Here is a 15,978-nt window from a genome sequence, read left to right as displayed (position 1 = left end):
TAGTATGTTGCCAATTTTAAACTTAGCCTCCCCCACACACACACACACAAACACAACAAAACAAACAAAAAACATCCCTTCAGAGGACTCCACTGGCCATGTTATTGATGATATGGATTATTTGGACTTACTTTGGTGATGATGAGCGGTTCTCCGTGCTCCAAGCCGCCCTTGAGCGTGAAGCCCCACGGCGCTCCCCCGCTCAGCTGCACCTGAATATGGTGGAAAGAGACGAGCTGCTCCACCGTCTCCATTCTTCTTCGGCGTGGCGAGCGAGCGGCACCCGCTTCCCCATTGGCGTCGAGTCCACAATGGATGGATGGACGGACGGATGGATGGAGGCGGTCATGAGTGAAAAAGACCCAAAAGGGGGAGGGAAGAAAGTTTTGTGTGAAGCTATGGGAGCTAACAAATACAACTTCCGGTCAACTATTTTCTATTAACATTATTTACACTTATAAAAGTGTTTTTTATTTTGTTGGCGGGATCTCACTCCATTGTTCTGATTAATTTACGTAACATGTAATTATGAACGTAAAAATGTCACCTTTTGTTGCTATATTGTCGAGCTATGGTTTGAGCTTCCGTCTTGACGCTAGCTAGCTTGACTTATCTTCAAAAGTTAGTTAACTTTTAGTCCCGCCCACAAGTCAAACAGTGGAAGTGAGCGTGATTGACGCACAACTCCGCCAATGGGAGAGAGGGTTTGTGTGCGGCTTCCCAATTGGAAAACAAGACGCAGGGCTCAGCACTTACCAGTGCAACAGCTGCCCTGTAATACCAGTTTGTAATTGTTTTAATGGATTATTCTACAGCCACACATAACAAACGTTGAATCGGGCAAAAATTGAATTTGTCGGTATTATAATCTCGCTTTAGTAATAACTTTTAGCCCCTCCCACAAGTCGAACTGTGACGGTGATTGATGCAAAGCTGCGCCAATAGGATTGAAGATGTCATCCTTTTTGATTGATTGATTGAAACTTGTATTAGTAGATTGCACAGTACAGTACATATTCCGTACAATTGACTACTAAATGGTAACACCCGAATAAGTTTTTCAACTTGTTTAAATCAGGGTCCACGATAATCAATTCATGGTAGTAATCCTTATACACATTCTCAATACCCGACCTGTTTTTTGTGCCTTTAAAAAACATTTATTACTTTACTTTAAAAACGCGTTCTTCCTCTAACAACCAAAACGTTGTGGAAACGATGATGCTGTGCAATAAAAATATGGATTATTTACGGAATTTGTGTGAGTATATGGCTTTACACACACACACATGTAGCCGAGTGTCCTGGGTTTGCATATTCGGTGTACTAATATAATAAAATAATAAAGGGTAGTCATTAGAGCAGGTCCACTCTCTACCACTTCTTTCATTTTCTCTCCTTTACACCTTCTTCAACAACCCACCTGTATAGACCTCTTACGTCACAGCTCTACGGCAACTCTGGAGGGACAAAACTCCTCCTCCTTACCTAACATTCTCTGGTAACTTAGGACTAGGGATGCGCGGGTAGGCAATTATCCATCCATCCATCTTCCTCCGCTTATCTGAGGTCGGGTCACGGGTGCAGCAGCCTAAGCAGGGAAGCCAAGACTTCCCTTTCCCCAGCCACTTCGTCTAGCTCTTCCCGGGCCAGCCGGGAGACATAGTCTTCCCAACGTGTCCTGGGTCTTCCCCGTGGCCTCTTACCGGTTGGACGTGCTCTAAACACCTCCCTCGACAATTATTTCATCCGCAACCGCATCACAAAAGTTGTCATCCACCCACCATCCAACCGAACCAACATTTTATCAAAACCACCACCCGCCCGCCACCCGCCCATTGTTATACATCTAATATAGACGATGCAAGGCATAAGTGAGGTTAGAAAGCCTTTCCCTGTTGAAGAAAGGAGACTGATCCAATGCAGCAGAGACATTCAATGCGTGCCACGCATTAATATCTCTTGGCCATGCATTAGTGGCTAAGAGATATTAATGCGTGATAATATTATTTATCATTATTATAATATTATTGTCATTTCCGTTAAGAAAGTGTTGACTATTGTTGCCAATGCCCTCAGATCAGGAGTGCGTTCCTCACACTTTGTGTGCGCAGTTGCAGCAAGCAGAACGATGCTTTTAAGAAGTTAAAAAAATGTTTTAGAAAGACTTTAGGCCCATATTTTCGTTAGGTAAAAAAAAATGTTTTGAATTTATTTCAATGAATATTAACTCGTTAACGTTATAATGCTCAAATAGGGATGATGGCGGGGTACACAGTGAAACAGTGAACAATTTCGCAACAAAGATGAACCTTTATTGATTGATCTGGGTAACAACATTTAACTATTGGTTCAACTGCCACCCACCCAAATCTATTTAAAATCTATTTCTTTCATCATGTCACCCGCCTGACCCACAGTTTATCAGCGGAATCCGCGGGTGTGTCCGCAAACCGCGCATCTCTTCTTGGGACACACTGAACTGTTTGTTACAGACACACACACACACACATGTATATATATATATACAGTACATATATATATACTGTATATATATATATACATATACATATATATATATATACATATATATACACATTTATATATGTATATGTTTATATACATATATATATATATATATATATATATATATATATGTATATATATATATACGTATATATTAGGGGTGGGCAAATTAATGCGTTAATTACGAGTTAACTCATCAATCTATTAACACCGACAATTATTTTATCGCACATTTGCGTATGTTGTTTACATGCTTTTATTTTGTTAACGCCTTTTCTTAACAAGATGGCATCTCCCGGATGTACTTCGGCGTCGAGGGGCTCTTGGTAAAGATGGAACATTTGGCAAAAATACCGGACAATTCTGCAAATTTCATGGCTGGCTTACGACCGCCAGACAATTCTGGATGTGGATAGATCGAGCCGTTTTGGACTGAATGACGCGTGCTTGCTAGACCGGCTAGCTAGCATGGGAATACTTTGCCGGCTACATCCAGCGGCTTGTGAAGCAGCGGAGTATTTGTGTTGTCTGTTTATTTATGACTAATGCAGACGAGGAGTGTTGGCTGAGTTCTTAACGTTTGCTTTCAGAGCGTGCATAACATACAAGATGCCGTCATGGCAACACAACCTATACCGGGCTACCGCGCATGCTCGTCACTCCTGTTGCATGCTGGGTAGGGTAGTTCTTTTTTTTCCTGGCTCATAACATCACAAATAGTACCATGTATATGCGTTCAGTTTATCAAAGCACCAAGCAAACAATCGGAAAATTCCCATCATATCAATTCCTAGATATGGTCATAATTATTTTAAGTGCACTACGCAGAATAAACACAACATTATTAATATTGCTACTACGGATAATTTGATCAAAAATTCCCTAAAACAGCCCACTACCTATAATATAGGTTTTTTAATCATAAGACCCTGATAAAAAAAATGTTTCTGCTGTTACCTCAGAAATTGCCTGTTCAGATGTTATGATTGTGGCTCAGAGATTTGTATGTAGATTATATTTATTTTCCATAACAAACAGGATAACTTAAATACCCTGGCAGTGGCAATAAGCTTAAATGTTTGTATTTACATTTTTTGAGTTGATTTTCATAAAATATGCTATTTAACTGCTACTGTTTAACAAGGACTGATTTAAATTGTGTTTGCACAACAAATGTTTTGGCGCTTTTGTTCATGTGGGAGAATATTCCAATAAAGGTGCAATACAGACCACTTTTGAATTCATTATTGGGCTTTGCGTATACAATGCAGTTAATCGCGATTAATCGGAGAAATAGTGCGATTAACTTCGATTAAACATTTTAATCGCTGCCCAGCCCTAGTATATATACATATACGTATATATACATATACATATGCATACATATATATACATATATATATATATATATATATATATATATATATATATATATATATATATATATATATATATATATATATATATATATATATATATATATTAGCGGTGGGCAAATTAATGCGTTAATTACGAGTTAACTCATCAATCTATTAACGCCGACAATTATTTTATCGCACATTTGCGTATGTTGTTTACATGCTTTTATTTTGTTAACGCCTTTTCTTAACAAGATGGCATCGCCCGGATGGGCTTCGGCGTCGGGAGGCTCTTGGTAAAGATGGAACATTTGGCAAAAATATCGGGCAATTCTGCAAATTTCATGGCTGGCTTACAGCGTGGTCACTCCGTGATCACTTACGACCGCCAGACAATTCTGGATGTGGATAGATCGGGCCGTTTTGGACTGAATAACGCATGCTTGCTAGACCGGCTAGCTAGCATGGGAATACTTTGCCGGATACATCCAGCGGCCTGTGAAGCAGCGGACTATATGTGTTGTCTGTCTATTTATGAATAATGCAGACGAGGCGTGTTGGCTGAGTTCTTAACGTTTGCTTTCAGAGCGTGCATATCACAACATACAAGATGCCGTCATGGCGACACACAACCTATACCGGGCTACCGCGCATGCTCGTCACTCCTGTTGCATGGTGGGTAGGGTAGTTCTTTTTTTCCCTGGCTCATAACATCACAATATAGTACCATGTATATGATGCATTCAGTTTATCAAAGCACCAAGCAAACAATCGGAAAATTCCCATCATATCAATTCCTAGATATGGTCATAATTATTTTAAGTGCACTACGCAGAATAAAATCAACATTATTAATATTGCTACTACAGATAATTTGATCAAAAATTCCCTAAAACAGCCCACTACCTATAATATAGGTTTTTTAAACATAAGATCCCTGATAAAAAAAAATGTTTCTGCTGTTACCTCAGAAATTGCCTGTTCAGATGTTATGATTGTGGCTTAGAGATTTGTATGTAGATTTTATCTATTTTCCATAACAAACAGGATAACTTAAATACCCTGGCAGTGGCAATAAGCTTAAATGTTTGTATTTAAATTTTTTGAGTCCAGGGTGTACCCCGCCTTCCGCCCGATTGTAGCTGAGATAGGCGCCAGCGCCCGCCGCGGCCCCAAAAGGGAATAAGCGGTAGAAAATGGATGGATGGAGTTGATTTTCATAAAATATGCTATTTAACTGCTACTGTTTAACAAGGACTGATTTAAATTGTGTTTGCACAACAAATGTTTTGGCGCTTTTGTTCATGTGGTAGAATATTCCATTAAAGGTGCACTACACACCACTTTTGAATTCATTATTTGGCTTTGCGTATACAATGCAGTTAATCGCGATTAATCGGAGAAATAGTGCAACTAACTTCGATTAAAATTTTTAATCGTTGCCCAGCCCCAATATATATATATATATATATATATATATATATATATATATATATATATATATATATATATATATACATATATTGCATATTTCTTTAGCTGCTTTATTTTAGTTTACAACTCCCTGGCGCTGTTTTGTACTGTTTCTGTACTTGTTTTAAATATTATTATTTAGTTTCTTGTATGTTGATGTTGTAGAAGTTGAACACATAAATACAACAGTGTGATCCTTCTACATCATTTGAAAACTGTGTCGCCGTTAACAAAATCTACACATTTAAATATGTTTTTGTGTACGTGTGTGTGTTTTCTATGGGTTAGTTTAAGTTATAATCGTGATCCGCAAAATATCATTATTTCATCGTCGAGCCAAGGTAAGAGCTTCCGGGTTAACTTTTAGCCCCTCCCACTATTTTACAGTGTCCGTTAATAGTTAATAAAAAAACGGACAACCTTAATTATACTGTATTACTATATTAATTTTCAAATTGATCCATGTCTGATCCTGCCTAAATAAACATGCTTTTATTAATTTTGATCCCTTAAAACTATTGTGCAAAAAAAATGTTAATCGAAAGTTTAATTCAAATTTTCTTTTACATTTTAAATGCTGCTTTTGTCCCTCAAAGTACTTTTGGGACCTTTTGTGAAATGTAAAATATATGTTTTACCTGGCCTTCCCCGCCGGAGGGCAGCCTTGTGCGCCAACAATTATTACGCACGTTTTACGCACAGGTCACATGACTTACCTGACCTCCAGTGGGCGTTGCCCACGCTCCCGAGGGGTTAATTGCGATCACCCTGAACGGCGGCAGGCTTTTGAGTGCGCAATGGTTCTTGACCCGGCGAGTCTGCTGTGAGTCGCGTCCCCACCACGGCCACGCCGACGATGGTCGCCGCCTGTCGCCTCCTCGGTAGAGCCTGCTAGCGCCTTGGAGATTCTCCCGCCAAACATGCGCGGCCAGCAGAGTTTCCCGCGCGCCCTCGTCCTCTCCCTCCTCGTTATCTCGCTCTGGGGGGTCGTGGTTGGGTCCAAAATGTCCACCCGAAGCGCGCACCACCGGCCGCTGACCGACGAGCAGACGGCCGACCAGAACCTGCAGTTCATGTTGAGTTTGTACCGCAGCGCGGCGAGACCAGACGGCAGACCCAAACAAAACCGGAAGTTTGGATCCAACACAGTGCGCCTGCTCAAACCCTCCACGTCCGCGGTGCACTACCTGCCCGCCTCCACAGGTGAGGCACACCTGACAAATTGTAACATGCATAGAACAACCAATATCCAGAAATCTTATCTGGTTCTGTGTTGTATTTCTACTGTGTGGACTTTTTTTTAGTGTGCTAAGGTCTTCAAATTTGTAAAAAAAAAAAAAAAAAAAAAAAAAGATAAATTGTCAATATAATTAACAAATGTACTTTTACACAAACTTACTAATACAGTCCAACGCTTTCCTGCTAGTGTAGTACCTCAAATCAAGGGCTTAAAGGCCTACTGAAACCCACTACTACCGACCACGCAGTCTGATAGTTTATATATCAAGGATGAAATATTAACATTGCAACACATGCCAATACGGCCTTTTTAGTTGACTAAATTGCAATTTTAAATTTCCCGGGAGTTTCTTCTTGAAAACGTCGCGTAATGATGACGTGTACGCGTGACGTCACGGACTGTTAGGAAATATGAGCGCTGCACACACACACAGCTAAAAGTCGTCTGCTTTAACGGCATAATTACACAGTATTTTGGAGATCTGTGTTGCTGAATCTTTTGCAATTTGTTCAATTAATATTGGAGAAGTTACAGTAGAAAGATGGAGTTGGGAAGCTTTAGCCTTTAGCCACACAAACACATGGTGATTCCTTGTTTAAAATTCATGGAGGTGAAACTTTACTATGGATCAGAGCTGACATGGATCCCAACCGAATGTCAACCAGCAGGTTTCGGTGAAAAAATTGTGGTTAAAAAGTCGCTTCTTACCGGATATCAGCTGAGCTTGTGCCGCCCATAAAGCTGCCGTCTACTTCCCTGAGACACTGCGCGTCAACAAACGGCCGTGGACACACCCCTCCGACTATCAGGTACTGTTAAACTCACTAAAACACTAGCAACACAATAGAAAGATAAGGGATTTCCCAGAATTATCCTAGTAAATGTTTCTAAAAACATATGAATCCGTCTCAATGCAATCACATTTTTTTTTTTCTAGTCCGTCGCTATCAATATCCTCAAACACAAATCTTTCATCCTCGCTCAAATTAATGGGGAAATTGTCGTTTTATCGGTCCGAATAGCTGTTTTTGTTGTAGGCTCCCATTAAAATCAATGTGAATATGTGAGGAGCCATCAACATGTGACGTCATCGTCTGCGACTTCTGGTAGAGACAGGGCTTTTCTCCACTTGTGAACTTTATCGTGGATGTTCTCTTCTAAATCCTTTCAGCAAAAATATGGCAGTATCGCGAAATGATCAAGTATGACACATAGAATGGACCTGCTATCCCCATTAAAATAAGAAAATCTAATTTCAGTAGGCCTTTAATTGGTTCTGTGATAGAGCTCTTAACTCAAAACACTTGTATCTCAAATCAACATGAATGAAATTTGTTTATTTCGGTCATGAAATCAACCTTTTTGTGTGATCAATTTAACAGCACAGATTATAAAAATTAACAATCATACACATATACACAGAAAAAGAAAAACAATGACCGAAAAAGAAATAGGCTCAAGCCAAGGCTTATATTTGCCTATCCTATACATTCACTGAAAATTAGATTGCCTGGAACATCAACAGTCAAATAATCAATGAGATGAAAGTAATCGTTGCTATATTTTAAAAGTTTCCATTATTTCACCTTTCAAGGCTTTCTTAAGCCTTAACAAAGAAGTACATGTCTTCAACTCATCACTGAGCTTGTTTCACCATTTAACTCCTAAAACTGAAATACATTTGTATTTGTTATTACTTTACATATTTCAAAATTCAATATCCGCGTAAATTATAGTTTTCTCCTCTTCATTTAAATAACCTAAAAATACAAATTGGAAGGCTGTTGTTCTTTATCCAAAACACAATTGTCATTGTTTTTAAAAACACAATATTTGAGCATTTTATCACATTACAACTTATGAATAATGGATTGGTAGGTTCATAGTAGCACGTTTTGTGTATTATTCTAAATGACTTATAAATAATGGATTGGTAGGTTCATAGTAGCACGCTTTGTGTATTATTCCAAATACCCTTTTTTGAAGTTTAATTATTGGGTCTGTTTGTTTTGTAAGCATTTCCCCAAACTTCAACACAATGTTAGAAATGAAAAAATAAAACAATAGTATAACATATGCAGCTATTTCTTATTCACCATGTGTCTTAATTTATAAAGAATAGCAATGGATTTGGATATTTTTCCCTATTCAATCGGACATAATTTATGATCAAGTATTCCCAAGAACTTAGTTTCATTTATTCTATCAATTTTCACCTGATTTGATTTTAATGTTGCTTCACAGTTTGTGCTTGCACCACTAAACACCATAAATTTAGTTTTCTTATCATTTAAAGATAATGTATTAATCTCCTATTGAAATGTATTAAAGTGGCGCTTGTCCCCTCCCAAACGGCACCATTTTAACATGTAATGTGTGTGTGTTTTTTTTTTTTTAAGAAAAATATATTTTCAGATAGGAAATATAATACAAAAAGAATAAAATATAATTTTCTCAGTCATCTTTATTGGCAATTATCAACATGTGCTGGACATGCAGGAAACTTAAAAGAACGCTTCTCTCTAAACCACCTTGTGCGCTGACTGTAAAATGGATTTTCCAAAAATACATATTTGCATATATCCTTGTGTGTTTATATCTGCTATGGGCACTAGGGGACACTTATCTTGGGAACTGAGTGGGTGGGTATTGAAGATTAGTACTGGATCATGGGTTTATTATGTTACATATCGAAAAATGTGCAGATGCCTCAACTCATTGTTGCCATGACTCACAATGCTGTACTGTTTGCAAAATTCAATAACAATATTTGGGAAAATATGAATACAAAATGTGTAGAATAAAATAAGATGTAAAAAAGTTAGGATATGTACAATATGTGCATTCTAGAAAAAAGAAAAGGAACCACAAACACCCAAAGATGTGTGTCTAAAAATAAAAACAAAACACCAGAAGCAACAACTAATGTGCAAGGACTTGGATTTTGTACAATAAATGTAAAGCATTGAATTGACATATATTTAGAAATAAAATATATAGATATTTAGCGGGGGCAGAGAGAGGCAGTGACTACGTTTAAGCCTGGTTATACTCTTGCGTAGCTTGCGTATAGGCGATGCCGTCGTCCCCCCTTTACCTGCGTAGACTACGTACACCCCCCAAAAATCCTAGGTTTGCGACGCAGCGCTGAGCTATGATTGGTCAGTTTTTGCCAGGGAGGGTCCCTGAACACAGGCGAGCAGACTTTGTGCTTGAAATGCACAAATTATTGTATAAAATAAAACATTGTTTGCATGAAATCTGATTTTGTGTACTTAATATCTTGGTGCGCTCTACAATTCATTTCGGAATGTGTCATATTTCAATATATTGTTGTTGCATACAAAAGAAGTCACAAAGTACAACACTTAATTTTTATTGCAAATCTGCTAAAAGGTTACATTCTGACACACGTTCTTTCTCTCACCCACAAAACATCTCATTCTTCGTCAATAATCTTTCAGGCACGGTATATTTACAAACATTTGTGAACTCTGAACATGAATAAAGATGTAACCACCAGCATGTTGTGTACTTAAATCAGGGGTGTCAAACTCAAATACAGAGTGGGCCAAAAGTTAAAACCGAACAAAACCGCGGGCCGAGGTTGAACAAATTAACCTTTTAATAGGGACCCAAACAAGTTTTGCATTGAATCTTGAACAAGCAAGGCTTATATAACTCTATACTGACATGCAAAATCGAGTTTCATATAATAATAATAATTAAAAAATATCAATGGCATATCAAATAAAATTTAAATAAAAATTGAATGCCTCTTTTCAGCGGTGGGGTTGAGGTGGACGGGTTTTGGTGATAGCGGTTGGTGTATATTGTAGCGTCCCGGAAGAGTTAGAGCTGCAAGGCGTTCTGGGTATTTGTTCTGTTGTGTTTATGTTGTGTTACGGTGCAGATGTTCTCCCGAAATGTGTCATTCTTGTTTGGTGTGGGTTGACAATGTGGCACATATTTGTAACAGTGTTAAAGTTATTTATACGGCCACCCTCAGTGTGACCTGTATGGCTGTTGACCAAGTATGACTTGCATTCCCTGTGTGTGTGTGTGTGTGTGTGTGTGTGTGTGTGTGTGTGTGTGTGTGTGTGTGTGTGTGTGTGTGTGTGTGTGTGTGTGTGTGTGTGTGTGTGTGTGTGTGTGTGTAAGCCGCATATATTATGTGACTGGGCCGGCACGCTGTTTGTATGGAGGAAAAGCGGACGTGGAGACAGGTTGTAGAGAACGCCAAAGGCAGTGCCTTTAAAGCCCACCGCAAATATTGTTGTCCGGGATGAAATTCGGGTGGGGCACTTAACTTCGGGAGTCTCCCGGGAAAATCGAGAGGGTTGGCAAGTAAGAGTGTTGGCGGTGAATCAATCAATCAATGTTTACTTATATAGCCCTAAATCACTAGTGTCTCAAAGGGCTGCACAAACCAATGCGGTGTTACAGCGGCGGGCCAGCTCTGTTAATTTTATATTGCCTCAAGGGCCAAGTGAAATTACATGGCGGGCCAGAGTTTGACACCCATGACTTAAATAGTTAACAGTTTTGTTTATTTAAAATTCATATATTGGATCTTTCTTGGGCCATGACCGGAACGTCTGAATATTACTGCAAATAATGACCTCAGCCATTACTCGTTCAGAAGTTGCACAGCCCGTCTTCACAAAGGTTTATATATTAAACGTCCATTAAAAGTATCGTATTTTTCGGATTATAAATTGCTCCGGGGTATTCGTCACACTGGCCGAAAATGCATAATAAAGAAGGAAAAAAACATATATACGTCTCACTGGAGTATAAGTCCCATTTTTGGAGGGAATTTATTTGATAAAATCCAACACCAAGAATAGACATTTGAAAAGCAATTTAAAATAAATAAAGAATACCGTATTTCCTTGAATTGCCGCAGGGCATATAGTATGCGCCTGCCTTGAATCACTTTGCTAATTTGAAATTGCATAAAGGGAAGAAGATTAAGAGCTATTCAGTAGGATTTAAGGTCCAAGCTTACATCACACTCAAATTTTTACTGCATGCCTTTGGTAAGTGCCGGAGTGAGAAGAGGTTTTAAAATAATTAGCGCATGCTTACTTTTACCGCATGCCTTTGGTAATCGCAGGAGTAAGAAGAGGTTTTAAATTAATAAACGCCCCGGCGGCAATTCAAGGAATTACGGTAGTGAACAACAGACTGAATAAGTGTACGTTATATGACGCATAAATAACCAACTGAGAAGGTGCCTGGTATGTTAACGTAACATATTATGGTAAGAGTCATTCAAATAACTATAACATATAGAACATGCTATACGTTTACCAAACAATCTGTCATTCCTAATCGATAAATCCGATGAAATCTTCTTCCTTGATGTCGCTTCTAAACAACTCTGCCAACGCCAAAGGTATGCGCCGCTTCCTCTTGTCGTTTTCTGCTGCATTATTCACTACGTCCATCTTGTAATCTGCAGTACATGATTTCCTTTTCGGTGCCATTTTTGTTCAGCCCTTCTCAGTTTTTATAAGTTACCCCCAACGATGAAAAGATCCATTATAATAGCTACGGCAGTAGCATATAGCAGTTAGCATTCCATGGCCCACAATGCACTTCTGCCATGACCCTCCCGCGCCAAATTCTTATTGGTTGACGTGTGTGTGACGATAGCTGACATTTTCTTTGTCTCTTCCGCGAATGAGATAAATAATATTATTTGATATTGTGTAATCTGCAGTACATGATTTCCTTTTCGGTCCAATTTTTGTTCAGCCCTTCTCAGTTTTTATAAGTTACCGCCAACGATGAAATGATCCCTTTTAATAGCTACGGCAGTAGTATATAGCATATAGCAGTTAGCATCCCATGACCCACAATGCATTTCTGCCACAACCCTCCCCCGCCGAATTCTTATTGGCTGACGTGTATGTGACGATTGCTGACGTGTGTGTGACGATTGCTGACATTTTCTTAGTTTTTGCGCGAATGAGATAAATAATATTGTTTGATATTTTACGGTAATGTGTTAATAATGTCACACATAAATCGCTCCGGAGTATAAGTCGCACCCCCCGGCCAAACTATGGAAAAAAACTGCGACTTATAGTCCAAAAAATATGGTAACCTGATTATTGTGAATGATTAGTTCCGGTGTAGATAAAGTTGTCAATGTTGTGGTTGTACAGTGTCACTCTTCACAGGAAGGAAATATGCAGTATTTATACACAGACTGTAAAACTGTCTTGCCCTTGGACATGTTGCCCTTGTTCTCGCCCCAGAATAACTTGATGCTCGTTTCTTCGAGAACATGCAGGAACCCTACAACAATGTTGCAAAGTAAAACTTGTCCTGGATTTTTAGTTTTGGCAGGGTTCTTTACACAAACACATAGCAGGGGTTGAATGACACAATTCCATGGACTGGAATTTCATTGGTACGGTATTTGTTCTTGATATGAACAAGTGGAATGGATTAAATAACTACCATCTCTCTACACTATGAAGAGAATGGACACTAAGACACACGGTATATGAATATTTATTTAAACCTTGGATGTGCTGATCGATTTCTTGAAAAAGTGCGTGATGGCCTTTGCTGATCAATGCCTTTTGAAGACGATCGCAAACGCTGATCTCCTCTGGCTAATATTGCGTTTATTTTTAGCCCACAAGTTGACAAGCTTGCTAGTTATGCATCTCCACTGAGATGCAGAGTCAAACCAGCTTGACACCAGCTCAAATCCAGACATATCAAGTCCAATAAAGTTGCGGACAAATCTGTCGATGCCTTAACTTAGGGGTGTTAAACGTTCAGGTCCGCGAAAAGGTTTAATCTGACCCGTGGGATGAGTTTGCTAAGTATAAAAATTAACCTGAAATTTTTGAATGAAATAAACTGCTGTTCTAAATGTGTCCACTAGATGTCGCAATAGCAATTCTTTGTAGATGACGCTACATACAGTCACGATTAAAAGTTTACATACACTTGTAAAGAACCTAATGTCATGGCTGTCTTGAGTTTCCAATAATTTATTTCTACAACTCTTTTTTTGTGATGGAGTGATTGAAGCACATACTTGTTGGGTACCAAAAACATTCATGAAGTTTGGTACTTTTATGAATTTATTATGGGTTTACTGAAAATGTGACCAAATCTGCTAGGTCAAAAGTATACATACAGCAATGTTAATATTTGTCAAGTGTCACTGCAATAAGGAACTTTTGGTTGCCATCCACAAGCTTCTGGCAAGCTTCTGGCAAGCTTCTGGTGGAATTTTTGACCACTCCTCCTGACACAATGGGTGCAGTTCAGCTAAATGTGTTGGTTTTCTGACATGGACTTGTTTCTTCAGCATTGTCCACATGTTTAAGTCAGAACTTTGGGAAGTCCACTCTAAAACCTTTAATTCCATCCTGAATTAGCCAGTCCTTTACCACTTTTGATGTGTGTTTGGGGTCATCGTCCTGTTAGAACACCCAAATGCGCCCAACACCCAACCTCCCTCTGGGCTGATGATTTTAGGATGTCCTAAAGAATTTGGAGGTAATCCTCCTTTTTCATTGTCCCATTTACTCTCTGTAAAGCACCAGTTCCTTTGGCAGCAAAACAGGCCCAGAGCATAATACTACCACCATCATGCTTGACGGTAGTGTGGTGTACCTGGGATTAAAGGCCTCACCTTTTCTCCTCCAAACATATTGCTGGGTATTGTGGCCAAACAGCTCAATTTCTGTTTCATCTGACCAATGAACTTTCCTCCAGAAGGTCTTATCTTTGTCTGTGTGATGTCATGTTATCGTGCAGTGATTTTACCAGTTCGGCCCACTTGGGAGTAGATTTTTCTCCACATGGTCCCCGATTTAAAATGAGTTTGACACCCCTGCCTTAAATTGTTTTGTTTGTCGTCCCGCAGACCACCACTACACCTTCACTGTCCAGTACCACCTGGACACGCTTCCTTCCGAGCAGCTGATCAGAGCCTCTTTCGTCCACCTGCGCTCTTCGTCTTCCCCCGCGTCTCCAAACTCAGATCGGGCGGAGGTCGCGCCTCGGTGCAGAACCCGGATCAGGTCGCTGGGCAGGGAGAGCCTGGTCACCATGGAGCCTCACCAGCAGTGGACAGAGACGGACATCACTGATCACGTCCTCCTGGGCAAAGAGGACGGCGGCGACACCGTGAGCCTCACGGCCCAGTACTGGTGCAGCGAGCACAGGCGGTTTGAAGAGGAGGGTGGCGGCCTCTCGCAGGGGTGGGCTCGCTTTCCCGGAGGGAGGAAATGGCGAGGGGAGTCCCACCTAGAAGCCCCCTCACTGCTTTTGTACCTGGAAGAGGAGCGGGACGGCAAGGACTGGATGGCGGAGTTGTCCGGGGAAAAAGGGAACGACCTCATGAAGCGATTAGGCAGGTGGCACCCCTTTGTTCGCCATCGCCGCTCCACAGAAAGCAAAGATCCCCTCTTGGATCCCCTGACCACGCCCACCGCCGCCTCCGTCATCTCTGACCTCCCCAAGTACAAACTCAAAGTGAGTGCGCCCAAAAACCGCTGCAAGCTGCACTCCTTCCGCCTGTCCTTCGACGAGCTAGGCTGGGGTCACTACATCGCGCCGCTGGTCTACAACCCTCGCTTCTGCCAGGGCGACTGCCCCCGCGTGCTGACCTACGGCTACCACTCGCCCAACCATGCCATCATTCAGACCATCATCAACGAGCTGGGGGTAGGCGACGTGCCGCCGCCGTCCTGCGTGCCCTACAAGTACATGCCTATGAGCGTGCTGGTGGTGCACAAGAAGAAGGTGGAGTACAAGGAGTTGGAGGACATGGTGGCTGAGTCGTGCACATGCCGCTAGACAGGAAGTTGTTCTTTCAGAGTAAAAGCACTTTAAATTAGGCCCTCGACGGCCTTTGAACTGCTGAGCTGGGTTGTTTGTTATGGCTATTTCAACCAAATAAATATTCCCAACGTGCTGAAAACCAAAAACAACCTTATCCCGTCCAACCATCATGTCCTCTCTCTCGAGCCGTGTGCTCATCTTCAGTCGTGTTTTTAACAATCTTTGCATCACATCAAGGCTGAAGAACTCACAGGAGGCCAGAAGTTGGGGAGTTTTTGTGCACATTTCTTACAAAGATGATTTTAAAGTGTCGGATGTAAAAAAAAACAAAAAAAACCAAACGCAAATTTCCTGTGACGTATCATACTTACACTTTTGCACTTTGTAACTATTTATATAACAGGAGGAGGAAGAGGAGGGGGTGTTCAGACAAGAGTGCCCATGTGTCAAGAATGCATTCTTTTTATTACGAGTGAAAATGAATAATAAAATAAACCTGCATGTTTTCTAAAGCCTAATCTTGTTCTTCCGTGTTTATCGTGCACACATGATATGCAT

General features: G+C 40.3%; 2 protein-coding genes across 3 annotated transcripts in view; one reads left to right on the top strand and one right to left on the bottom strand.

Annotated features, from left to right (window-relative positions):
* Window positions 1–2,485, bottom strand: part of shroom4 (shroom family member 4) — a 69,821-nt gene extending 67,336 nt beyond the window's left edge. Inside the window, exon 1 of one of the 2 annotated variants that reach the window (XM_061913489.1) lies at window positions 132–2,485. In XM_061913489.1, coding sequence (XP_061769473.1) covers window positions 132–254 — 123 coding nt within the window. In that variant the 5' untranslated portion in view covers window positions 255–2,485. The remainder of the gene's footprint in view (window positions 1–131) is intronic. The other variant, XM_061913490.1, reaches the window with a different exon arrangement.
* Window positions 2,486–6,089: 3,604 nt separating this feature from the next.
* bmp15 (bone morphogenetic protein 15) lies at window positions 6,090–15,932 on the top strand. The gene is made up of 2 exons (XM_061913488.1): window positions 6,090–6,560; window positions 14,501–15,932. Exons 1-2 carry the CDS (start codon window positions 6,278–6,280, stop codon window positions 15,433–15,435), a joined length of 1,218 nt encoding a protein of 405 aa, XP_061769472.1. The 5' UTR covers window positions 6,090–6,277; the 3' UTR covers window positions 15,436–15,932.
* Window positions 15,933–15,978: the final 46 nt, after the last annotated feature.

This window comes from Nerophis ophidion, linkage group LG10 (genome assembly GCF_033978795.1).
Source record: "Nerophis ophidion isolate RoL-2023_Sa linkage group LG10, RoL_Noph_v1.0, whole genome shotgun sequence".
In the NCBI taxonomy this organism is placed as follows: domain Eukaryota; kingdom Metazoa; phylum Chordata; class Actinopteri; order Syngnathiformes; family Syngnathidae; genus Nerophis; species Nerophis ophidion.
This window is presented reverse-complemented; position numbering and strand designations above follow the sequence as displayed.